The following is a 26,476-nucleotide window of genomic DNA, read 5'->3' as shown; positions in this document are numbered from 1 at the left end:
GAACGACTTCACTAAAGACCACAATACAAACAGCGATATTCTTGCAAAATGGTATGAAATTCGAGTCCGAAGATAAGTGAGGAATGCAGTATTTCCCTTTGCTGTGCAGCCCCAACTGTGACCTACATATTTTGCCACATCCAGAGCAAGCATAACCATTGTCCGCAGGTGGCCGATTTAGATTTTCTTTTCGCCGTCTGCGTTTGTTCTCGGCTGCAGATTTTCTTTTTGTCTCAAATGTGTATCCCGCGGCCTTCGTGAGAGACCTCCAGCTGTCTCGTTCGGAGGCCGCATGCAGCCAGGTGCTCTCTTCTATGTTAGCCAAGGAAAGTTGACGACTAAGCTGGTCTTTGAAGAATTTCCGTGGAGCGCTTCTGTCACGTCGACCACCTTTTAGCTCACAAAAAAAGACTGCCTTGGCATTCGTTCGTCTCCCATACGGGATACGTGCCCTACCCAGTGCAACTGTTGGACCATAAGAAGTCCCTCTATACTGTCCATACCGGCGTTGGCAAGGACATCGCTGTTTGTAGTGCGGTCCTGCCACCGTATGTCCATGATGGAGCGCAAGCATCTTTGGTGAAAGCACTCAAGAAGTCTTAGTTTTTTCTGTAAAGTGCCCATGTCTCAGAGCCATAATGAATATATTAATTGCAATATTAAATGTCAGAAAGTAACAATTTTAGAAGTTACACTGCAAAGACTTTCTTACAAGCCTATAATAGCCGAATAGCTCTACATGAAAGAAGCAATGTAAAACGTTAAGACGTGAGCTGTGGTTTTCTATAGGCCTACTGTTGGGGTGACTTTCTATTCTAATCGCCATGTACACTTACATTGAGAACTGAAAGAACTAAAAAGCAACTCTTCGGATTGATAGTCTTTACCCGATAGTTCATTTTCGTAATTACAACAATATTCCCAAAATAACTTCGGGTAAATATCCTTCCTTAACAAATTATTCATCCGAGCGAGGCTCGGTCACCTGATATTAATAATAATAATAATAATACTAGTCTTCGAGTCCGAAGATTAATGAGGAATGCAGCATTTCCCGTGGCCACCCAGCCCCAGCTGTGACCTACATATTTTGCTACATCCTAGGCAAGCATAAACATTGTCAGCCGGTGGTCAATTAAGATTTTCTTTTTGCCGTCTACATCTGTCCTCGGCAGCGGATTTTCTTTTGGTCTCAAATGTGTATCCCGCGGCCTTTGTCAGTGACCCCCAGCTGTCTCATTCTGAGGCCACATGAAACCAGGTGCTCTCTTCTATGTCATTTAAGGCACGTTGGCGCCCAAGCTGGTCTTTAAAGCATATAGTGACACGATAACTCTGTCTTTGCAGAGGTGTTGAGTTGTTAAGACAAACACATAAAGAGAGACAACAGAAACACATATCTTTTCTTTTATTTCCTTTTTGTAAATATTTGGATGAATTGCTTAGAGAAAAAAAAAAGAAAACAGTTCAACAACAGCAGTATCTGACAAAGCTTACATTTGAAATGAATTTCTTTGACTGAAATGAACTTATGCTCTACTGCATCATACAGAGCGATGGTTAAAATGATAAAAAAAAAGACATTAAAAAGACGTCATTTGTACCAACATCTTATAATTAACATTGAACATACTTCCTCACAAATACCAATCAAAACATTCCAGAGTCATATTATCAAAGTTATTTTTAGCCAAGTAGATCAGCTGATAGATATATAGTATAGAAACAATGATGTGTGTCTATATTTGTTGATGGGAATAAGAGCCACTAGACGTCTAACTAGAACAAAAAGACGGCAGAAACATAAGTTTGGATAAAGTGAAAGAAAAGGAAAAGTATTTAGTTGATTTTTTAATTTGTTAGTTTAGCCCACTCTTGTTATTGACATCACCAACACTACCTGCTGTTTCTTGTTTAAACCACTTACACCTTTCTTCAAAAAGCACACAATCATTGAAGTAAAGTTTAATAATATACAAAGTTGTCACTGGATCTATGTTTATACATGAAGTTTCTAGTATGACTATGAATCACCAATTTTACGACATATGCTTTACTAACAACAGCATGTTCGCGTCTGCAAGGATGAGTGAAATCCATATATAGTATTGACAGCGGAAATAGCCGTCCAAACATTCACGCATGCGCATCATTCTTCAATGTCACGAGCTCAAAAACGTTTTTTTTTCTTCCCCTCTTTCAGCTCGACACATAAACGTCCAAGAAGCAGTTAAAAGGCAGCAGACGACAGTGGGTCACACCTTGTTCACATTGTAGTTAGAAATATCCAGGGCGCTGGTCTCTTCCATCGTATTCCTGGCCGTTGTGTTCGCTTTGGACTCCTCGTCTTCAACAATGGCCATGATGAACGCGATAAATTTTTTCCAGGATACCTCCATTTCGGCAGTGAATTCATCTCCAAGCTCCGCCTTTACAAAATCAACAAAGGCGAAAATCATGTCCTTAAAAAGAAAAAACAAAGAGAATGTTTCAGTGAAATGTTTTCCTATTATATAAGAGCAATTATATTTTCACTTCCATTTAATTTTTTTTTACTTGATTTAAACTTGGTTTATCAGTTACATCTATATTATAAAGTAGAATGTGTGGTGTATGTATGTATGTATGTTACTTATAGACATCAAAACCGCTTGACCAATCTTGATAAAACTTGTCAGGAATGTTTCTTGGGTACCAACTTAGACCGTAGTGTGTGTATTGTAGCCCTAAAACAAACTTAAGACCCTAAAAAAAAATAAAGTTGTCCAACTCTATTAGAGCTATAGTATTTTATGGATCTAGGCCATGTCTACAATGTTGACATGAGAAAAGATCGAAAGGATTTAGATCTAGATCTAATTTTAAGAAATACACTTTGCGCAGATAGTTTTTTACTTTGACACATGAAAATACAAAAGAAGATCCATTGATTTCATTATATGATAAAATGAACCTTCAATTTTGTGTTTCAAAAGCATTTTTTACATTAATTAGTTCCTTATATATGTAACTACAGATTTCCTGACGAACATTCTTTCATTAGACAATACCGTAATGAATCACGTACTAAAAATTAATTCGTTTAATTGTTTACTTTATAATCCCATCCCTAGATCTAAAACTAATTCAACTCTAAGATGATAAAACTTCTCTTCGCACAGATAGTTTTATACTTTAATACATAAACATATTAATTAAAGTCCATCCATTTCATATTTTGATCAAATAAACATTCAAATTTGGTTTTCTAAAGCTACATTCATTTCCGAAAGCTGCAAAGCCGAGTTGAGATAGGCCTAGATCTATATTCATTCATGAATCGCGTACTAAAAATTATTTCGTTTAATTGTTCACTTTATAATCCCATTCATTTAACAAAGCTATCGCTCTTTTCGTTTTTAATAGATAAGAATATATCGACTTCGGGTAAACCCATTTTCGCAAAACTAATTTTATTTTCTTAGCGAAAGAGAAATAATGTGAAAGGATCATTAGTTACGTTTAACATACATCTAAATCCAATCCACTAGATTATTCAAAAGCATTTTTTACATAAATTAGTTCCTGATATCTGTGACTACAGATTTCCTGGCGAACATTTTCATTAGACATTACCAAATGGTTACACATTAACACATCTTTCTACTGAGTCTATTGCTACTCCTAGGCCTAGGTCTAAAACTCTTATTGAGATGATAAAACTTCTTTTCGCAAAGATAGTTTTATGCTTTAACACATAAACATACTAATTATTGTCCATTCATTTCATATTTTAATCAAATTAACATTCAAATTTGTTTTTCTAAAGCATTTTTATTACATTCGTTCGCTGTTCGATAAAGCTGCGTAGCCGTGTTGAGATAGGCCTATATTCATTCATGAAAAAAAGTTCACGCATGCGCAGCACAGAATGAACTCTATAAAAGCCAATGTTTAACTCTAGATTAGTGTAGATTTAGATCTATGTCTACCTCAAGATCTACTTTATACTTTATACACATGAACATACAAAATTTAGTCTATTCATCTCAAATTTTAATCAAATATATGTAGGCCTACAAGCAAATGTTTTAATTTGAAAAAAAATGGATTTAAGCCTATTAGCTTTTTTGATTTGATAGCTTCATTCACACTATTTTTACATTGACACATTCGCTTTACTTATTACATTATTATTTCGTTTAATTGTTTACAAAACACTCTCAGTGACTATATCGAAAGTAATGCGCAAATAAAGACACGCGGGTCGCGGGTAACATATGTCTAGTATATTATAAAGCTGCCCACCCCATGGAATGTAGCTAGAAGAAGAAAGCAGTAAGAAAGTGAACTTTTGGTTGTCTTCTGGACTTCTCGGCCTCAATGTGGCGCCTGGATGGAGGCGTTCGTTAGAGGCCTATAAGGAAGCAAAATAGAACTCTCCGGGATCCCGTTGGGGTGCCAAAGGCACGGAGTTCATTGCACTCGCAGAGATGGAAGCTAACCCCAACAACATGTCTTTTTCCACACACCATTCCTCATGGCGGACACACAAACGGCAGTATTATTTAGAAAGACAATGAGATTGTTTCCCCGGGGAGTTCGGCCTTTGGCCTGAGTGTTAGGATAAAGGCCCCCGGAAAACAAGGTGTAACGAATTTCTTCTTGGAACCCTTTCAGACAGAAAGATTGCTTTCATTTATGTCGGTAGAGGAGCTCTTCCAACGGTCTAGGGCCTAAAGTTTCCAGAGGCCTTTTCTCAACTCTAATGAAAATCACAACTTGTGCCCATGGAAACAAAAACAGTAGCCATGGGGGACATTGGTTCTGGGTTCTGACTGGTTTGAAAATCAGAACAGGTAAGTCATTTTACCCACATCTCCCATGCCGTCTTTTTTGTCTTTTTTTTAATTCCCAACCTATCAGACAGTTGCAGGGGCTGGCGTGGTGGGCAAGTAGTAAAGCAGATTGAGGGGTCTGAGTTCCAAGCCAGCACTTCGTGATTGTTATGACGACCTTTAGTCCAGCAAAGTTTAATGGGCTGCACCTGACATTAATTAATGAAAGTAAATGCGGTTGGTCATTGTTCAGAACAGTTGGCTCTCTTCATTACCAGTCGGCCTAAGAAACAGATGAGCTCTGAAGTTTTATGTCCCATACACTGCTAGGTCTGAACGAAAAATTTAGCAAGAAACGAGGATGATGGTAAGGCTTATGAGTTAATGATTCCTCAAAATACATTTCATTAGAAAAAAATTGAAAGATGATTTGAATTTAACCATTAAATAGTTTATAACACATATATTGTGGACGGATTTATGAATTCTTCCTTACCGTAAATATACAGACTGTCTTACAGTCCAGAATTCATTCCCTGTCCTTATTCTGTTTATAAACCAACAAGCTGAGACAGGTGCTACGCTAAGATTGAAATAGTATGTATGTGTGTATATTGCATAGAACACTTTTAAACCCATCAATAAACCGACTCAAATTACATTGCTTCCCCCCCCCACCCCAACACAATTTTGTAGCCCTAAAAATACTTTATTTTGTGTGTGTCTCTTTCACTTTTCAATACACACACACACACACATAATATTTTCAAATGAAACGCCCTCCCCCTCCAACAACCCACTTTTTAGTCAAATACATAGTTTGCAGTAATTGAGAATAAAAATTCATTTTTGGTAAATTTCACCGCTGCGGTTACGCTGTTGAAATTGGTTTAGTTGTCCTAGGATTCAGTGAGGTAAGAACAGGTTAGATTTTCCTTTTACCGTCTACTATGGCAAGTGGGAGAATCAGTGCTTAGGAGTGATCAGGACCAACACTTTGACACAGTAGATGACTGGAGTCTTGCGTCTAATTTGTTTGCTATGATGGTGAAGTATTTAGAAAGAAAATGTTGACAACGCTTGGTGCATGTGGGATGTGTGGCCGAGTCAAATAAATTGCTTGGGTGCCTATCAAGGGGACTTGAGTTCGAAATCCGACTTGATCTGAGTTGTTTTTATTAAGCGCCGAGAGGCAACAATTAAACGGTAACTTAATTAATGGTAACCTTAATAAATCGTAAATTTAATTAACGGTAACTCAATGAATGGTAACTGAGTGGATGGTAACTTACTAAATGGTAAACTTACTGAATGGTAAACTTACTGAATGGTAAACTTACTGAATGGTAAACTTACTGAATGGTAAACTAACTGAATGGTAAACATACTGAATGGTAAACTTACTGAATTATAAACTTACTGAATGGTAAAACAACTGAATGGTAAACTTACTGAATGGTAAACTTACTAATTGATAAACTTACTGAATGGTAAACTTACTGAGTGGTAAACTTACTGAATAATAAACTTACTGAATGATCAAGTCAGTGAATGGTAAACTTACTGAATGGTAAACTTACTTAATTGTAACCTTACTGAATGATAAAGTCAGTGAATGGTAAACTTTCTTAATGGTAAACTTACTGAATGATCAAGTCAGTGAAAGTAAAATTACTTAATGAAAACCTTACTGAATGATAAAGTCAGTGAATGGTAAACTTACTCAATGGTTAACTTACTGAATGATCAAGTCAGTGAATGGTAAACTTACTTAATGGTAACCTTACTGAATGATAAAGTCAGTGAATGGTAAACTTACTCAATGGTAAACTTACTGAATGATCAAGTCAGTGAATGGTAAACTTACTTAATGGTAAACTTACTGAATAATAATGTCAGTGAATGGTAACTGAAATACTCCCAACACAACAATGGAATGATGTTGCAAATTGTTACCTTGAAAATGTTCTTAACAAATAGAGAGTTATGTCAATTACCTTCATTTGAGCAGTCCTCACTTTTCTATTCCGATGGCTGAAAGTCAAGTTCCAAATACTCTCCTGCAAGAGACCAAACATTTCATTTTCAAAGAAAATTTGTTTTAGAAAGAAAAAAAAAAGCTTGTACATATGTTGTATGTCCTTTGTCCAACCCTCTTAATGTTTATATTTGTTGTAACTTCAGTGGCGGACTGAAAGGGTTAATGTGTGTGCGGCCTACTGATACACACGACTCAGGCCAATCACACAGGTCAACGGGTCAACGGCTGTCTATAAACAAGGGACAGTACTGCTAGTTCACGCAAATATGACCCATGTTGTGGTCATGTGATCGAGAGCCTTCACGGACTAGCGCGAGTGTAACAAGAGACAGTTGAGTCCAGGACAGTAAGGCATAAGGACTGTGTGGTACATTGTGAGTCCTCGAAAATTTAGCTGTACGAGCTAGAGAGACTAGTTTAGTTAGGCAGTTCTGTTAAGTACAAGAAAGCATTTGAATTTGATGTAGCCAATTGTGTTGAATTGGCTGTCGATGTATTTGTAATTCAAACCGCCACTTTGTTACTTGAAGCTCTTGTTGTCAAGTTGATGTTTAGATGTGTTGTGTTGTTGGGCAGTGTTTGCAGAAGGCCTGGTATCGTAACAATATCATCATGTCTTGCTACAAGTCTGACGTATCTAGGTTAAATCACAAAAAAGACAAAATTATTATGGAGTCGAAACCAAATGATCCACAATAAACAGCTAAATATATTCTAGGCCAAACTTTTTGTTTGAGTACAAAAATGTGACATAGGATAGAGAGTGATACATTGACATCTGATGGGAGAGCAGCACGACACAGTTTTTAAAACAGTTATCTCTTCCTTGTTTGCATCTCAATGTGTAAGATCCAATGCACATTCTTTAAGCCGCAAAATTCAGTAACATAGAGAAGAAAAAGCGATATGTAGAACTGTGGAGACCAGCGACAGACTGGCTATATAGGTTTTCGGGCAAATACCCTGTGGGCCGGTACGTAATGGGCGGATGGTGCGCCGAATGGGATCGCTGAATGCAGTAAATCTCTAATGAAATTGTTCAAAAAAAAGTTAATAAAATAGTCTTATTACGCAGTGTCATGATAGGTCCTAGTCTTACCTTTATAAAAATATTTTAAAAAACTTGACAGTGTAATAGCTAAAGTTGACTGGTCATGAACTATGTATCCGCTGGCTTGGCTTCTTCTAATATTCCGTCCTTAGACATAAGGCCTATATTACTAAGCGATTAACAAATAAGGCCTATTGGCCTATTTCCATACAGACCTTTCGTCAGTGTGAATCACAGACCTAAAGACCTATATTTTAGACCTAGACTGGAAAACGGAAACAAATTCTTATCCGATAGTGATCAAATCACAGACCTATATATATATATACACACACACTGAGAGAGAGAGAGAGAGAGAGAGAGAGAGAATCATCTTATATACATTTAAATAGATTGGTGACCTAGATCTTTCTAGATTATGTATCTCAAAATTGCAAAACAATAATTATGAGATAAAAAGTGCTCTTATTTTAAATGTTCAATTACTAGATCTAAATATTAAAGTATATGTTACATAGGTTAGGGTTGGGATAACAAAAACTTTACTTCTTATAACTGCTTTACAAAACAACGCCTTGTTTCAGTTTTTTTTAAGCTTTTTAATACATTTTTTGTAGTGTAAAAATCTTATCTTATATAATACAGACGTTACTTCAAAAAAGAATATGATTACGTCTACGCGTCATGCATTCAGTCATGCATATTAACCAATGACTTAAATTCTGCCAAGTCACTGGTTTTTCCTTGCTAGCTCAGGCAACCCATTCCATGCTCTAATAGCACTAGGGAAGAAGGAATATTTGTACAAAATTGTCCTAGCATATGGGATGAGGTATGTACCTTTATCTTTGTGTCTTTCTGAGTATTTTATTAAATTTTGTTTTTGTATTTGAAGATTATGGTTCAGTGTTTTATGTATAATTGCTACTAAACTTTTGCGTCTTCTGTCCTGAAGGCTTTCTAAATTTAGTGATTTAACTAAAGGTGTTACTCTAGTGACAGTCTAGTCAAATGTGAATATTCGTTTATTATGAGTCTCACTGCTCAATTTTGTGTCTGTTCCAGTTTCTTAATGTTTTGTTGAGTTAAGGGGTCCCAAACAGAGGATGCATATTCTATAATTGGCCTAACCAAGGTTAAATAACGTTTTAGTTGTACGTTCTTATTTGATTTATAGAAATTTCTTTTAATAAACTTTAATGCTTTGTTTGATTTTTTTTATAGTTTCATCAACATGGGGATTCCATGACAGTTTTTCATTTATTATAACACCTAGGTATTTTGCGTTTTTAGTTTGTGTTACTGGTTTACCATGAATAAGATAAATGGAATTAATTTGTTTTAGCTTTTTTGTTACTCTTAATAACTGATATTTTTCTGGGTGGAAAGACATGCTCCAATTTGATTCCCATTTCTGTAATTCATCTAATTCTCTTTGTAAAATTTCTGTGTCTTGTGTTGTTTTTATTGATCTCCATGTCCAGTCTAGATATAATATATATATATATAGGTCTGTGGTGTGAATATATTCGGATGAATCTTTAAATGGGAAACAGCGTATCCAATATATTAGCAACTTTTTAAATTAATGATTTCCAGGATAGTTTAGATAAAGATAAAAAGATAAAGGCACATTCCTCGTCCCATATGCTAGGACAAATTTGTACAAATACTCCTTCTTCCCTAGTGCTATTAGAGCATGGAATGGGTTGCCTGAGCTAGCCAGGAAAACCAGTGACTTGGCAGAATTTAAGTCATTGGTTAATATGCATGACTAAATGCATGACGCGTAGGACGTAATCATCTTCTTTTTTGAAGTAACGTCTGTATTATATAAGATAAGATAAGATAGTTCTGATTGGATGCTCATCAAATATTATACAACATGTGGGCCGGATTGTAGGTTAATGTCAGGGCCGGTTTGCTACCCAGCCCGCTCCTAGTGGAAGCGATATTAGAAAACGTATAGGACAAAAAAAAAAAAAAAAAGTGAGAAAATGAAAGAAGAAGACTGGGGGGGGGGGAGATATGAAAATAAACTCAACTAGGTCAAGCACGCTAGAACGAAAGATCACTGTTGCCAACTACAGAATAAAAACTAGATCTGTTACAAGGGAAAAGAGCTTATAAATTTGATTTTGCAATGCTAAATAGTGCGAACAGAATTATAGTATACCTTTGAAAATACAGAGATAAACAACACTTTCTATATTCTGATTCTGTTCGCAGGTTTCACCAAAAGAGCTATTTATAGTTATCCGCCAAATATGAGAATCTCAAATCTATTAATAGCTTTAATTACATATGGTAGCTAAAAGGATCTTGAGTACTGAGTAATATACAACTATATTTAATGAGTGTTAAAAAAAAGTGTGCCAGAAACCTTCATTTGAATTGGGTCGTTGATATTGTTCACTAGAAACTTCACCTCATCCATCACCTTTCTCCCATGATTCTCTGCCACCGGAAGTGATTTTAAGTCCTGGTAAGGTGTGTTTTTAAAGGCTTTGAAATATTTTTGATGTTCCGGGAAGGTCTTAAAAAATCTAAAGATAAAAAAAGAGATTTTTTTATCATGATAGCACACGGTGAATTGCAATGCAAAAAAAGCGACAGACACGTATGCAATGCTTTTAACAAAAAGCGACAGACACACATGAAATGCTTTTATGTTAGCTCAAACATTGCAGAATAAGGACGGCTGCCTAGTATGCGATTTGGATTGTCGTCTTGGTTATCCCGGACTCAAACCCTGCCTACCGCCATTTACCGCTGTCTTGAGGGTGGTTTGGGTTGGGATGTAATATTCTTCAATTCTGAAGGCATATCCAAAACATAGTTAAAAAATATTAATAAAAAACTAACTAAGAATCAAGAATCGTATTTCGAGTTAGTAAATCTCTGAAGAGAGAAACTAAAGTGAATAGAAATGTGTTAAACAATATACAAAAAGAAAACAATAATTAAAACTTTAACAAATGTCCATTAATAGCAAACAAAGGATGTACTCCACAGTTCTGTGTTAATTAAGTTTCATTTAGCATGTCTAAGAATTTCACTGGCATTGTTCTGTTTATCGAACTGGTGGCTGACATTCCCAACTCCAGAGCTGGAAACTTACCCCACCCCAAAGGTTCTACAACATAGCCATGTTTTGTTTTTTTCTTCCTGTAAATTACATTTTTTTTAAACTGATTAACCAAAAGAAACAAAATTACTCGCCACGAAGCAATATGTTTTAAAGATGGCCTACTTTCATGAAAATGTGCATCCCAGCATCCACCACCACCAGCCTCCCACCCATTCATCGACACAAATCCAGATAAGCTTAAAACAAAGGCAACTCACAAAGTATATACTTAGTTAGTCACATATCAAACTAAGCAATTGACAAAACTAAAAAAAACTAGGTAGTCTGAAAAGAAAACAATACATAATTACGCAATACACCTAGCTACTCGCAAATCAAACCAAGTTACTCACAAAATAAAGCCAACTGCTCAAAAGAAAAAACATAGCAAGAGACTTACGACTTAGCTACTTACAAATCAAATCATGCCACACAAAAATAAACCCAGCTGCTAAAAAAAAAACCATAACAAAGACTTACCAACTAGCTATTCAAAAATAAAACCCCTGTCATGCTTCTATTCTGTGTGCACGAGTCAAGATCCCAAGAGAAGTGTAAACAGGAAATTTATTTATAATTTGGATTCACAAAGTTTCGAGTTTCTACGTCAATAAATAAATATCTGGAGAGTTGTTTTTGACTTCCGGTCCTTTCGATTTCAAAACTGAGCTTGTGAACCTATAAGTAGGGTAATCAAACTTATATCTAGGTCCTACAGTTTTCAGCTTCTTGTTAAGTCTACTTTTGTGAATGTATTATTGAAATTAAGTTCTACTAGTCGACCCACAGTGTAGCATACGCCACTATCTTGCAGGGCCTACTAAACTATGTGACCGCAGTGGGCCCCGCACTTTCATAGGACCCGCATTAATTCTAGGTAGGTGTAAATTATTAAATTAACTCATAGCAGATTTCCCGCGGCCTCCTGATGTAAAAGGAGCTCCTGGAAATCTCATGAAATGTATAGACACAAAAATTATCATTTTGGGGTGAAAAACGCCAATCCTACGAGCGATAAAAAAACGGCGTTATATATATATGGCTCCTTTTGTCTCGAAAGGCAATGGATGCGCCCAAATGAGTCACTGGTTTCGGCTTAATCTTGAGACGGGGCAGAATCTGGTGTGGCTAATCAAGCCAATTCTAGAACGGCAGACTTTGCCACAATTCGTACATGTGTATGCCTCTGATTTAGGGCTAGCAGACAGGGCAGCTTTCTTTTTATCCCTCTTGATTAAATTCTTTTGTTCTCAGCAAGGGTTGTCCCAGCACGCACAGTCTGTCTCCATGCACTCCGGTCTTTGGCTATGTTTTCCCACATACTTTCGCTGATGCCTGAGGCTCTCATGTCTCGCTTGCAGACATCTCTATATGTTAGTCTTGGGCGGCCCTTGGGTCTGACTCCTTCCACAAGCTCAGCATATAAGATATCTTTCGGGATTCTGCCATCTGGCATGCGGGTGACATGTCCGAGCCAGCGTAATCTTCTTTGTGTCAGGAGAGCATACATGCTGTTCATATTGGCCAATCTTAAAACTTCCTGATTGGAGACATGGTCCCTCCAAGAGATGCCCATTATGCGTCTCAGGCAGCGCAAGTGGAAACTATTCAATCTGTGCTCTTGGTATATGTATGTTGACCAGCTCTCACTGCCATAAAGGAGAGTGCTCACAACACAAGCGTTGTAGACTAGGATTTTGGTCGCTGTGGTCAATTTACCATTTTCCCAGACGCGCTTGGAGAGTTTTGCCAATGCTGTGGTAGCTTTTCCTATCCTTTTTGTCAGCTCGATGTCTAAGTCTAGGTTACTGACAATTGTTGAACCCAAGTAGGTAAATTCCTGCACCACTGAAAGGGTGTGGTTCCCAATTTGTATTATAGGTATTTCTGCGACGTCTTGTGCCAGGATTTCGGTCTTGGAGAGACTTATAGTAAGGCTAAACTCTTGACAAGCAGCTGCTAAGGCGTTCACTAGCTTCTGTAGACCTCCTTGTGAGTGAGATACGAGTGCCGCGTCATCGGCAAACAGCAGCTCCCTTATCAAGATACGACGCCTTTTCGTTTTGGCTTTAAGACGTGCCAGGTTAAAGAGCCTTCCATCGGATCTGCTATGGATGTATATTCCGTCTTCCAGGGATTTAAAAGCACTGGATAGTACGACTGAGAAGAAGATGCCAAATAGTGTAGGGGCCAGTACACATCCTTGTTTGACACCGCTCTTAATGGAGAATGGCCTGGAGGAAGAACTTTCAAACTGTACGGTGCCCTGCATATTTTCGTGAAAAGCTGACACTAGTTTTCTTAACTTATTTGGGCAGCCGATTCTCTCTAGTACAGCAAACAGACCGCTTCTGCTAACAAGGTCAAAGGCCTTGTTCAAATCAATAAATGCTATGAAGAGGGGCTGCTTTTGTTCTCTGCTCTTCTCCTGTAGCTGCCGAAGAGAGAAAATCATATCTGTTGTAGATCTACCTGCCCTAAAGCCACACTGCGACTCTGGATAAACACGATCTGCCAGGATCTGTAATCGCTTTAGTAATACTCTAGCAAAAGCCTTTCCGACTATGCTAAGCATTGAGATGCCTCTGTAATTGTTACAATCAGAGCGGTCGCCTTTATTTTTATAAATTGTAACAATGTTGGAGTCTTTCAATTCCTGGGGGACCATTCCTTGTTCCCAGCACAAGCTTAGCAGTTCATGGAGTGGTTTGATTAGGGCATGTTTTCCAGCCTGAATTACTTCAGCAGGAATGCCATCTCCTCCGGGTGTTTTCCTATGTGCAAGCATGTCAATGGCAATGCTCAGCTCCTTTACTGAGGGCGTTTCGTCTAATTCCGTCAAAACTGGAAGTGATGGGAAGTTGGAAACAGCATTTGGTGAGATCTCATGAAATGTATAGACACAAAAATTATCATTTTGGGGTGAAAAACGCCAATCCTACGAGCGATAAAAAAACGGCGTTATGCAATGTCCTTAATTGTGTAATCTAGTGAAAGAAGCTTTTCGTGCCTCAAACTAATGAAGAATTACTTGAGGTCAACAATTCTTGTAGATAGATTGAAACATTTGGTAATTCTTGTTATTGAGCGTGATCTATGTAAGAAATAGAATTTTATGATATACTGTATGACTTAGCTACACGAAAGGCTCGTAAAGTAATTCTATACGTAGTAAAGAATGAAAAAAAATGCAAATACGAATTTATTTTCTAATACAAACTCTTAATTTTTACTTATTATCCGTATCCCTTCCCAAAATTGGCTATGTGAGATCCGTTTCGCATAGGGCCCCACTATTGTTAAGTCCAGCCCTGCCATTGAGTGACGGGTGAATACAAAGTAGATTACTTGTTCTCCCCCCCCCTTTTTTTTTCCCGCCGTTAAAGTTACGTGGGGTAACTCTAGTCTGACTTGCAGAAATAAAAGAGTGATATTTCCTCTACTTCTTGGTGTCCAAACTGTTGAGCCATGAAGAGAATTATTAAGTTCTATTGTGTATAAAAAGCGTGTTATCAATCTTTCCATGGCTTCTACTTAAGGAATGAGAATGTTTGATTTCATAAAGAATTTATGTTACTTCTTCAACTAAACGTTTGCCGGCGTATTTAGTTCATTAGATCTTGTTTCTGAAAATAGTATGACGAATAAACCCAACCGAGTTACAACCAAAACAAACTCAGCTACTCCCGAAACAAACCCAACTACTCAGATATCAAACCCAGCTACTCCCAAAACAAAACCAGCTACCTCCAAAACAAACCCAGCTACTCACAAAACAAACCCAGCTACTCAGAAGACAAACCAAAACCTACTCCATAAGAAAAGGCACTCCTTTCATCTCTAGGTGTTTCTCTTCGAATATGATTCGTCCTGAATTGAAAACGAGGTCTCTGTCCTCATCCTCCAAGATCGGTTGATACCCAAGGATGTCAAACTTCTCCCTCGGTGTCGGGGATTTCACTTTCTCTTTATTCTTGGCTGTCAGAGACAAAATGAAACTAGATTTAAGTTTATAAACCAAGCGCTCTATTCTTACTAAGACAAATGTTCAAACTGAGTGTACAGACTACAAAAAGACAAATCAGGGATTTGAACAAAGTTTGAAGAGTGCAAAAAATGCAATGCTAAGATTTTAGAATTACTGATGCCGGGCCAGCAGGATGGGAGAGAGAAGCTATCATGCACGTATTTTCTTAACCATTGCGTCCTTTGATACCCGTAATCTTACAAGTATTGGAACCAATCACGAGTTTCTTGTATATAGATCAATTCTAGCCACCTCTCTCTCTCGCTCTCTAGATAGACAGACAGACAGACAGACAGACAGACAGATAGATAGATAGATAGATAGATAGATAGATAGATAGATAGATAGATAGATAGATAGATAGATAGATAGATAGATATCTGAGAAAGTTTTAATGAGGAATTTCACACTCAAAGTTAATTGCACAGTAATATGCTCTGTCTACGTTTTTCATTTCTACAATTCCTTCTATCAGCTTGCAGTTTCTTAATGGGCTCTAAAAATTAAAACCTGGCTAGTTGAGTGGACACGGATCTCTAAAAGGGAAGATACTGGTTTGACCGTTATAATTTTTCAACTATAATCGTCATAAAATTAAATTTGGCTTGCGTCTTTAACATTTTGAACACAAGTGCGTTAGTGAGTGTTATGAAAATTATATGCTGTATCGGTTGTCGTTCTTATGTTTACATGTGCTTGTAACTCGCCCATAAGAATGTGTTCACGAAATGTGTGTTGTGTAGTCATTCAGTGTATTAAAGCCAGACTAAGTGGACATGGTTTTCGACTCTGTTATCATTATGTTCATAACAATTTAATACACTGAATCAAAACTGTGAAGTTGTAAGAATTTCGAAATGGATAGGATATTTCGGCCAGAGAAGTTTGACATCGAGCCCACAGCACCTCAAGCAGCAGAGCATTGGCAGCACTGGTATGAAACTTTAAAAAATTTTGTTTCAGTACTATCAGTAGATAATCTTGATACTAAGAAACTACTGATAAACTATATCTCTTCTGCTGTATACCAAATGATACTTGATAAAGAGACATTTGATGAAGCAATCCAGACTCTACAGCATCTACATTCAACCAAAGAATGAGGTGTTTGCTAGGCACAGGTTAGCTACTTGCAAACAAGAGCAAGGTCAAACGATAGACGCCTACATGCAGAAATTAAGAATTCTATCCAAAGATTGCAACTTCAGGGCGGTGACTGCTGAACAACACCGAGAAGAGGCTATTAGAGATTCGTTTATCAATGGACTAGTGTCCAACAGCATTCGAAAACGTCTTCTTGAAAAGACTATTTTGAGTTTAAAGGACGCCTTCAAGGAGGCTCACTTACTAGAACATGCTTATCAGCACTCAATACAATATGAATCATCACAGCCGGAAACAAATTGCGCAGCAACTACTCTCACCAATTCTTCGGCCTCACCCTTGCCAAATGTAACGATTCCTCAAAGTGCAAGCAATTACCACACACATGAAGTAAATGCATTAGCTTGCAAGTGTTACTTTTGCGGCAGGGTTAAGCATCCCCGCTCTCGATGCCCTGCAAGGGAAGCGACATGCAATCAGTGCTTCAAAAAGGGTCATTTTCAAAGGGTATGCAAATCTAAATCTTCAACAGTGTCGGCTATCGCTACTGTGCAGCCTTTGAGTTTAAACAAAACTACGATACCCATTTGCATCAACAATGTGCTATTGAAGGCCCTAGTAGACACTGGGAGCTGTGAAAGTTATATTTCGACGCACATTGCTAAGAAGCACAAATGGCCGACATGTTCCTTAGGCAACAGAATCTTTATGGCTTCCACCCATCTATCTCGAATCACTCAAAGACATATCTACCCTAACATACGACTCAAAAATGAACGATACGAAGGAGTTAAACTTTCTTTACTAGACAATTTGTGCTCCGACGTCATTCTTCGACTTGACTTTATAAGTTTGCACCAAAATCTGATTATTCCTTTCGATGGTCAGAAACCATCGTTGTGCCTGAGTACTCTCCACTCCAGCCAGCGAGGGTAGAGGCTCCTAGCCTATTTAGTAATCTGTCACCAAACTGTATCCCTGTGGCTACAAAGTCTCGCAGATACTAAATTCCAGATAGAAAGCTTATAGAGAAGGAAATTCAACAACTGATAAAGGATGAGATTATTGAACCATCTAAGTCTCCCTGGCGTCACAACAGACATAAGAAAAGAATGGATATAGACTACAGCCAAACCATCAACCGGTTCACTCTACTAGACGCCTACCCTATGCTCAGAATTGATGAACTAGCAGAAAAGATTTCCCAGTACTCTGTATATAACACTTTAGACCTGAAAAGTGCATACCATCAGATTCCCATTAAAAAAAAGAGGAAAGGCCGTTCACAGCCTTTGAAGCATGTGGGAAACTGTATCAATTCCGTTTGGCGTTACGAATGGGAGTCGCCTGTTTTCAGCGTAGGATTGACAGAATCATCGAAGACGAACGACTCACTGACACTTTTGCTTATGTGGACAATGTGACTATCTGTGGTGTGGACTCTGAATCGTTTGATTCTACATTGCTGAAACGTCTGAAATAAAAATATTTTATTAAATACTTTAATTATCAATACGTCTGTACTCTGTTCACCAGATATACAAAATAAGTTTGCTATCACCAGACTTGCCTCTAGGAAATCTATTGTATCATCTTTCAAGACGAACTCCCCGATAAAACGTGTGGATGTCGGCACTCAGTGTGACCTGTTTATGACTAGCCTGTTCACCACGCAGCTTTGAATGCTAGAGACAAGTTACAATGGTGTCAGGAAAGAGATCACTAAATATTTTCTGACATGAACCTGGATATATTTTCTCAAGCAACATCAGAAGTCAACAATCTCCAGGAGGGGGGGGACAGGGTGGAATTCATTTAATAGAATAAGAATGTTGTTCCTAGTACAAACACACCCACACGCAAACACACAACAAATACTTTTTGGTGCAGAATTACAGTAGGATAACTACTTTCTGTAGGATAACTACTTTTTGTAGGATAACTAATTTCTGTAAGATAACTAATTTCTTTAGGATAACTACTTTCTGTATGATAACTACTTTCTGTATGATAACAACTTTTGTAGGATAACTAATTTCTGTAGGATAACTAATTTCTGTATAACTATTTTCTGTAGGATAACTATCTGTATGATAACTATGTTCTTTACAATTACTACTTTATGTAAAATAACTACTTTATGTAAAATAACTACTTTATGTAAAATAACTACTTTATGTAAATTAACTACTTTATGTAAATTAACTACTTTATGTAAAATAACTACTCTCTGTATGTTAACTACTTTATTTAGGGTAACTACTTTTTATAGGGTAACTACCTATATTTACTACTTTTTTATAGGGTAACTACTTTTTATAGGGTAACTACTTTTTATAGGGTAACTACTTTTTATAGGGTAACTACTTGTAGGATTACTTTCCTTAGAATAACTACGTTCTATAAAATTACTACCTTCTGTAAAATAACTACCTTCTGTAAAATAACTACTTTCTGTAAAATAACTACTTTCTATAGAATTACAAATTTCAATAGAATTACAATGATGCCATTAGCAACTTTATACTTTTGTCTCAAATGACAACTTCATAGTATATTCGGCCTTATCCTACGTTACGACAGAACTTTCAAAAAACAGCGCTTTGTGTAACCAGTAGCTAGGCAAACCAGGACGTTCTCCTTGAAAGGGAGGCAACTGGTACTAAATACTCATGGCTAACATCATTGAAAAGGTAAACAACTCTTAACAAAACGCTGGGGAAACAACTTCTCTTCGACTCAATCAGTGGTCTCTGTGAACACCAGGAGGTGCACGAGCTTAAAAACAAACAACAACAGCGACCACCACTAGTTGGAAAAGAGCAGAATCGGCCCAGTGCGTGATAGGTGCAAATGAGATGAGGCTGTGTTTGGCGCTATCGCCAGAATCTAATGGTGACTCAAATAAAACAAGTGGATATAATTAGCTCGAAACTTAAAGGCAGAGCCTCTTGGAACAAACAAGGAGAAGCAAGGTGAAGAGGAGACAAAGGGAGATAATATGAATGGTGGGTAAAGTTTCAATTTGAAATTTCTTGTTGCCCCTTTTAATTTTTTTTTCCCAATCTAAATAACAAAATCACTCCTTGTATTCAAAGCACCACTTATCTTTTATTTACAAACAGTAAACCTTTTTAAAAAAAAATAAATCCTTGCCAAGAGAGAGCGAGCCAATGGTCTGCAGTGCATTCCATCATATAACATAATAATTTACATATGTAGGATTATCGTTAATCTAAAAGAATGAACAGCAATTATTGTACCACTTTAACAAGTGCACCTATAGAAAGAGTTTCGTTATTCTAAACAAACACCCGTAAAACACATAATGCATTCATTTCTGTCACTTGTCTTTGTTGAAAGATTATGTAATTGAGTTGTGGCACTATATTGTTTATAGTGTGTCTGTAATTGAGTTGTGACACTATAGCTATCGGTTTTAAATTCAGATGTTCGCGTGGGCCGTTTCTAAAAAGGAACCTCAAGCTGGCCCCCAGGAGGGCTGACATCTCAAGGGAAAATGGCTTAGTGCAATAATGATATCGAGTTAAATTAAAATGTAGGAGAAAAGATAATTAGTTCTTAAGATGTGAATATGGTATGATCAAATGTGTATTTTTCAAGATCATGAAATCTGGTTGGGACTACTTCTGTTATTCAATAGCCAGAAAATATATAGGTGAATGGGAGGCGCAAGATTTTTTCTCTTCTTTGTTATCCTGCCCCTTACCTAGATAATATAATAAAGATTTTTTAACGAGCACGAAGCAGATACATTCTGTTGAAGATAGTGTCAATCTTTATAAATAATATTCAATGTTTATTACAGTGGGAGCTGTTAGAGAACTGACAGAGTCTGCATGTGTTTGAGAGATATAGCGTGCATGTGTATGAGAGATATAGCGTGTATGTGTATGAGAGATATATAGCGTGCATGTGTATGAGAGATATATAGCGTGCATGTGTATGAGAGATATATAGCGTGTATGTGTATGAGAGATATAGCGTGTATGTGTATGAGAGATATAGCGTGCATGTGTATGAGAGATATAGCGTGTATGTGTAAGAGAGATATAGTGTGTATGTGTAAGAGAGATATAGTGTGTATGTGTAAGAGAGATATAGTGTGTATGTGTAAGAGAGATATAGTGTGTATGTGTATGAGAGATATAGCGTGCATGTGTATGAGAGATATAGTGTGTATGTGTAAGAGAGATATAGTGTGTATGTGTAAGAGAGATATAGCGTGTATGTGTATGAGAGATATAGTGTGTATGTGTATGAGAGATATAGCGTGTATGTGTATGAGAGATATAGCGTGCATGTGTATGAGAGATATAGCGTGCATGTGTAAGAGAGATATAGCGTGCATGTGTATGAGAGATATAGCGTGCATGTGTATGAGAGATATAGTGTGTATGTGTAAGAGAGATATAGTGTGTATGTGTAAGAGAGATATAGTGTGTATGTGTAAGAGAGATATAGTGTGTATGTGTATGAGAGATATATAGCGTGTATGTGTATGAGAGATATAGCGTGTATGTGTATGAGAGATATAGCGTGCATGTGTATGAGAGATATATAGCGTGCATGTGTATGAGAGATATAGCGTGCATGTGTATGAGAGATATAGCGTGTATGTGTATGAGAGATATAGCGTGCATGTGTATGAGAGATATAGCGTGCATGTGTAAGAGAGATATAGCGTGTATGTGTATGAGAGATATAGCGTGCATGTGTATGAGAGATATAGCGTGCATGTGTATGAGAGATATAGCGTGTATGTGTATGAGAGATATAGCGTGCATGTGTATGAGAGATATAGCGTGTATGTGTATGAGAGATATATAGCGTGCATGTGTATGAGAGATATATAGCGTGCATGTGTATGAGAGATATAGTGTGTATGTGTAAGAGAGATATAGTGTGTATGTGTAAGAGAGATATAGTGTGTATGTGTAAGAGAGATATAGTGTGTATGTGTAAGAGAGATATAATGTGTATGTGTATGAGAGATATAGCGTGTATGTGTATGAGAGATATAGCGTGCATGTGTATGAGAGATATAGTGTGTATGTGTATGAGAGATATAGCGTGTATGTGTATGAGAGATATAGCGTGCATGAGTATGAGAGATATATAGCGTGCATATGTATGAGAGATATAGCGTGTATGTGTATGAGAGATATAGCGTGTATATGTTAAGAGATATAGCGTGTATGTGTATGAGAGATATAGTGTGCATGTGTATGCGAGATATAGTCTGTATGTGTATGAGAGATATAGTGTGTATGTGTATGCGAGATATAGTGTGTATGTGTATGAGAGATATAGTGTGTATGTGTATGAGAGATATAGCGTGTATGTGTATGAGAGATATAGCGTGTATGTGTATGAGAGATATAGTGTGCTTGTGTATGAGAGATATAGCGTGTATGTGTATGAGAGATATATAGCGTGCATGTGTATGAGAGATATAGTGTGTATGTGTATGAGAGATATATAGCGTGCATGAGTATGAGAGATATAGCGTGCATGAGTATGAGAGATATAGCGTGCATGAGTATGAGAGATATATAGCGTGCATGTGTATGAGAGATATAGTGTGTATGTGTATGAGAGATATATAGCGTGCATGTGTATGAGAGATATAGTGTGCATGTGTATGAGAGATATATAGCGTGCATGTGTATGAGATATATAGCGTGCATGTGTATGAGAGATATAGTGTGTATGAGTATGAGAGATATATAGCGTGCATGAGTATGAGAGATATAGCGTGCATGAGTATGAGAGATATATAGCGTGCATGTGTATGAGAGATATAGTGTGTATGTGTATGAGAGATATAGTGTGCATGTGTATGAGAGATATAGTCTGTATGTGTATGAGAGATATAGTGTGCATGTGTATGAGAGATATAGTGTGTATGTGTATGCGAGATATAGCGTGTATGTGTATGAGAGATATAGTGTGCATGTGTATGAGAGATATAGTGTGTATGTGTAAGAGAGATATAGTGTGTATGTGTAAGAGAGATATAGTGTGTATGTGTATAAGAGATATAGTGTGTATGTGTATGAGAGATATAGCGTGTATGTGTATGAGAGATATAGCGTGCATGTGTATGAGAGATATAGTGTGTATGTGTATGAGAGATATAGCGTGTATGTGTATGAGAGATATAGCGTGCATGAGTATGAGAGATATATAGCGTGCATGTGTATGAGAGATATAGCGTGTATGTGTATGAGAGATATAGCGTGTATGTGTATGAGAGATATAGCGTGTATGTGTATGAGAGATATAGTGTGCATGTGTATGCGAGATATAGTCTGTATGTGTATGAGAGATATAGTGTGTATGTGTATGCGAGATATAGTGTGTATGTGTATGAGAGATAATGTGTGTATGTGTATGAGAGATATAGCGTGTATGTGTATGAGAGATATAGCGTGTATGTGTATGAGAGATATAGTGTGCTTGTGTATGAGAGATATAGCGTGTATGTGTATGAGAGATATATAGCGTGCATGTGTATGAGAGATATAGTGTGTATGTGTATGAGAGATATATAGCGTGCATGAGTATGAGAGATATATAACGTGCATGTGTATGAGAGATATAGTGTGTATGTGTATGAGAGATATATAGCGTGCATGAGTATGAGAGATATAGCGTGCATGAGTATGAGAGATATATAGCGTGCATGTGTATGAGAGATATAGTGTGCATGTGTATGAGAGATATATAGCGTGCATGTGTATGAGATATATAGCGTGCATGTGTATGAGAGATATAGTGTGTATGAGTATGAGAGATATATAGCGTGCATGAGTATGAGAGATATAGCGTGCATGAGTATGAGAGATATATAGCGTGCATGTGTATGAGAGATATAGTGTGTATGTGTATGAGAGATATAGTGTGCATGTGTATGAGAGATATAGTCTGTATGTGTATGAGAGATATAGTGTGCATGTGTATGAGAGATATAGTGTGTATGTGTATGCGAGATATAGTGTGCATGTGTATGAGAGATATAGTGTGTATGTGTATTAGAGATATAGTGTGTATGTGTATGAGAGATATAGTGTGTATGTGTATGAGAGAGATAGTGTGCATGTGTATGAGAGGTATAGTGTGTATGTGTATGAGTGATATAGTGTGCTTGTGTATGAGAGAGAATGACAGAAATTGCGCTGTTAGAAAGAGAGACCTGAGAGAGTATGTGTATGAGAGAGAGAGAGAGAGCGCGCGCGAGAGAGAGAGAGAGCAGTATGAGAGAGAATGACAGAGATTGCGCTGTTAGATCTGAGAGAGTATGTGTTTGCGAGAGAGAGAGAGAGCGAGAGAGAGAGAGAGCGAGAGAGAGAGAAAAAGTATGTGTATGAGAGAGAAAGAGAGAGAGAGAGCGCAGTATGAGAGAGAATGACAGAGATAGCGTTGTTAGAAAGATCTGAGAGAGTATGTGTATGCGAGAGAGAGAAAGAGAGAGCAATGTGTGTATGAGAGAGTATGACAGAGATAGCGTTGTTAGAAAGAGAGACATGAGAGAATATGTGTATGAGAAAGAAAGCGAAAGAGAGAGAGAGAGAGCGTGAGAGAGAGAGAGAGAGAGAGAGCAGTATGAGAGAGAATGGCAGAGATTGCGCTGTTAGAGAGACCTGAGAGAGTATGTGTATGAGAGAGAGTGTGTGTTTGTATGAGAGACTGAGTATAACAGAGATTGTGTTGTTAGAAAGAAAGAGAGAGAGAGAGCTGAGAGAGTGCATGTTTCAGAGAGAGTGTGTATGAGAGAGATAAAGAGAGAGAGAGAGAGTATTCAGAGATAGAGCTTTAAGAGAGAAAGAGATAAAATAATATTTGTGAGTTTTAAATCAATGTAAAAAATCAGTAGCGATTCGTAAAAAAAGACAAAACATTACTCTATCAGACTATGACTCTATCATACAACAGGATGGCTGCTTTGTCGTGCGGTATGTGTGCTGGACTGTCGATCGGACTTGTCGATGGTCCCGGGTTCATACCCTGCCCGCTGCCATCCCCCGTCGTCCTGCGGGAGGTTTGGACTAGGAAGTAAATTATCTTCAACTCTGAAGGAACATCCGAAACATGCAAATCATTTTACAACTTTTTACAAACAAACCAAATTTTCTCTCAGTAAAACATTTGTATCACTTTTCTCCTAGTTTTTATTTGTCACTGACCTGCATTCATATTTCAAGTTCTACTGAGTCGCGCACAGAAATTGATGTTATTGTTTTAAAGAGACAAGACAATGTTCTATTCGGTTAACATGTCGATATGAACTATTGCATATATTTCTGTACCAAGTATTTATATGCCAATTATTAAAGTATCATGAACAATAAAAGCTCTACAGTACCGTAATTTATGCTTCGTTCCTCTGCCAATTACTCTCAGTGGTCTCCCAATCTAAAGGTCATGAGAACACAGGGGGAAAACACCCTCTACAACTTACTGTATGTACCCAATGAGATGATACTTAATAATTAAAAAGAAATACACGGGGCAATGTTTTGACTGATGGGGATAACCAAACGTGACGAGTCACTGATGTAATCTATTTCAGCAACCAACAGGTAAACGCCACAGGTAATCTAGGCGTTGAATCTTAGACGCCTGTATCCCAGACACTATCACCCCCACGATTTAAACACACAAAAGAAAACATTGACTTGGAGAAAGAGGTAATGTTGGCAGACGAGGGAAGAACACGAACAAGGGATTATCCACATTGGACGTCACACTGAGGATGATGGCACATCGAACAATCCACCCCCTTATATCCGTCTAAATACGAGTGAGCGTAAAAGCCCTTATTTATGTTGATGGAGATTTTTTTTTTATTACTGCGTGCTATTATGCAAATATAATGAACTATTATAAAGTTGTTTTTTTTTAGTCTATAAAGTAACCAACGAGTCCAGATTGAAGCTTGCTGAACGGACTAAAACGGCGCGTTTCTAGACTATTGACTATTAACAAGGGAGTATGAGAGAGTATACACGGAACAAACACATTTTCTTAGCTAATGTCTAGCAGCCCATAAGATAAGGTTAAACTCAGAGATTTAAGACATGACCCTCAGAGCACAATTAAAAATCCCCGTACATCCTCTAAGACTCAAAACTATTCTGATGTCTATCTTGTGCTTTCGTGTGGCTATGTCCGAGTGTGCATGTGAGTGATTGATTGAGAGTGAGAGAGAGAAAGAGAAAGAGAGATAGAGACAGATGGGATAGGTCTTGAAACTTCTACGCGATCAGACGAGCTTTAAACAATTTTGAATAGTTATTAGTTTAATATATTGTTGGTTTCTAATGTAGAACGCGACAGTTAGAATGTGACAGACAGAATGTGACAGACAGAATGTGACAGACAGAATGTGACAGACAGAATGTGACAGACAGAATGTGACAAATGGAGTATGACAGATAGAACATGACAGAGTATGACAGATAGAATGTCATATACATATAGAGTATGAAAAATAGAGTATGACATAGAATGTGATAAAATGTGACAGTTAGAATATAACAGATAGAGTAGCATAGAATATGACAGAGTATGACAATTAGTAACAAAGTAGGACAGATAAAATGTGACACAGTATGACAGATAAAATGAGACATATAGAGCATGGCAGATAAAATCTGACAGAGTATGACATAATCTAATAGAAAGTGTCAAATATAACAGGATAGTTGGAACAAGGAAGGTAGATAATGACAGAAAGAATAAGACACAAAGTATGAGAGCAATAGTGTGACAGAAAGTGACAGATAGATTATGACAGAACGTGACAGAAAGAAGGTGATAGATGGAATGGGACAAAACGGGAACGTGACAGATAGAATGAAAAAACATGACAGATTTCACATAATTTGGAGATATTCTAATGGTGACAACGTGAAACGAATACATATTGAAGTGGAGAATGTCGCCACCGAATAACGTACAATTCACCACTCATCACGTAGATCTCGAGAGTTAGCCGTGTCCAGTCACACCAAACTAAGCATTACAATGGCTTGAACAAACAGGAAACAACAAAACAAAGGGGAGTAATACCTATACAGCATAGAATTGAGTACGTAGGCATAGCAACGGCTGCAGTGTACCCCTCACGTCATTCGATGTAGGCTACGTCATTGCAAGCTGTAGGAGGCGTCACTGACATCTGAGGAAAACGTATTTGAAAAGTTAACAAAATCTTCAATGTGAGCATGGAGATGGTCTGGAATGCAAGAATGCTGTTAGGAGAGACTAGTAGAGAGGA

General features: G+C 37.4%; 1 protein-coding gene across 5 annotated transcripts in view; it reads right to left on the bottom strand.

Moving 5' to 3' along the window:
• Window positions 1-1,393: 1,393 nt before the first annotated feature.
• Window positions 1,394-26,476, bottom strand: part of LOC106050630 (globin-like) — a 59,638-nt gene continuing 34,555 nt past the window's right edge. For all 5 annotated transcript variants that reach the window (XM_056027435.1, XM_056027433.1, XM_056027436.1 and 2 more), the window contains exons 2-6: window positions 26,269-26,377; window positions 14,852-15,017; window positions 10,293-10,455; window positions 6,815-6,877; window positions 1,394-2,462 (exon numbers count right to left, since the gene is read on the bottom strand). In XM_056027435.1, coding sequence (XP_055883410.1) covers window positions 2,256-2,462; window positions 6,815-6,877; window positions 10,293-10,455; window positions 14,852-15,017; window positions 26,269-26,299 — 630 coding nt within the window. In that variant the 5' untranslated portion in view covers window positions 26,300-26,377 and the 3' untranslated portion in view covers window positions 1,394-2,255. The remainder of the gene's footprint in view (window positions 2,463-6,814; window positions 6,878-10,292; window positions 10,456-14,851; window positions 15,018-26,268; window positions 26,378-26,476) is intronic.

The sequence above is a fragment of the Biomphalaria glabrata genome, chromosome 4 (genome assembly GCF_947242115.1).
Source record: "Biomphalaria glabrata chromosome 4, xgBioGlab47.1, whole genome shotgun sequence".
NCBI lineage: Eukaryota > Metazoa > Mollusca > Gastropoda > Planorbidae > Biomphalaria > Biomphalaria glabrata.
This window is presented reverse-complemented; position numbering and strand designations above follow the sequence as displayed.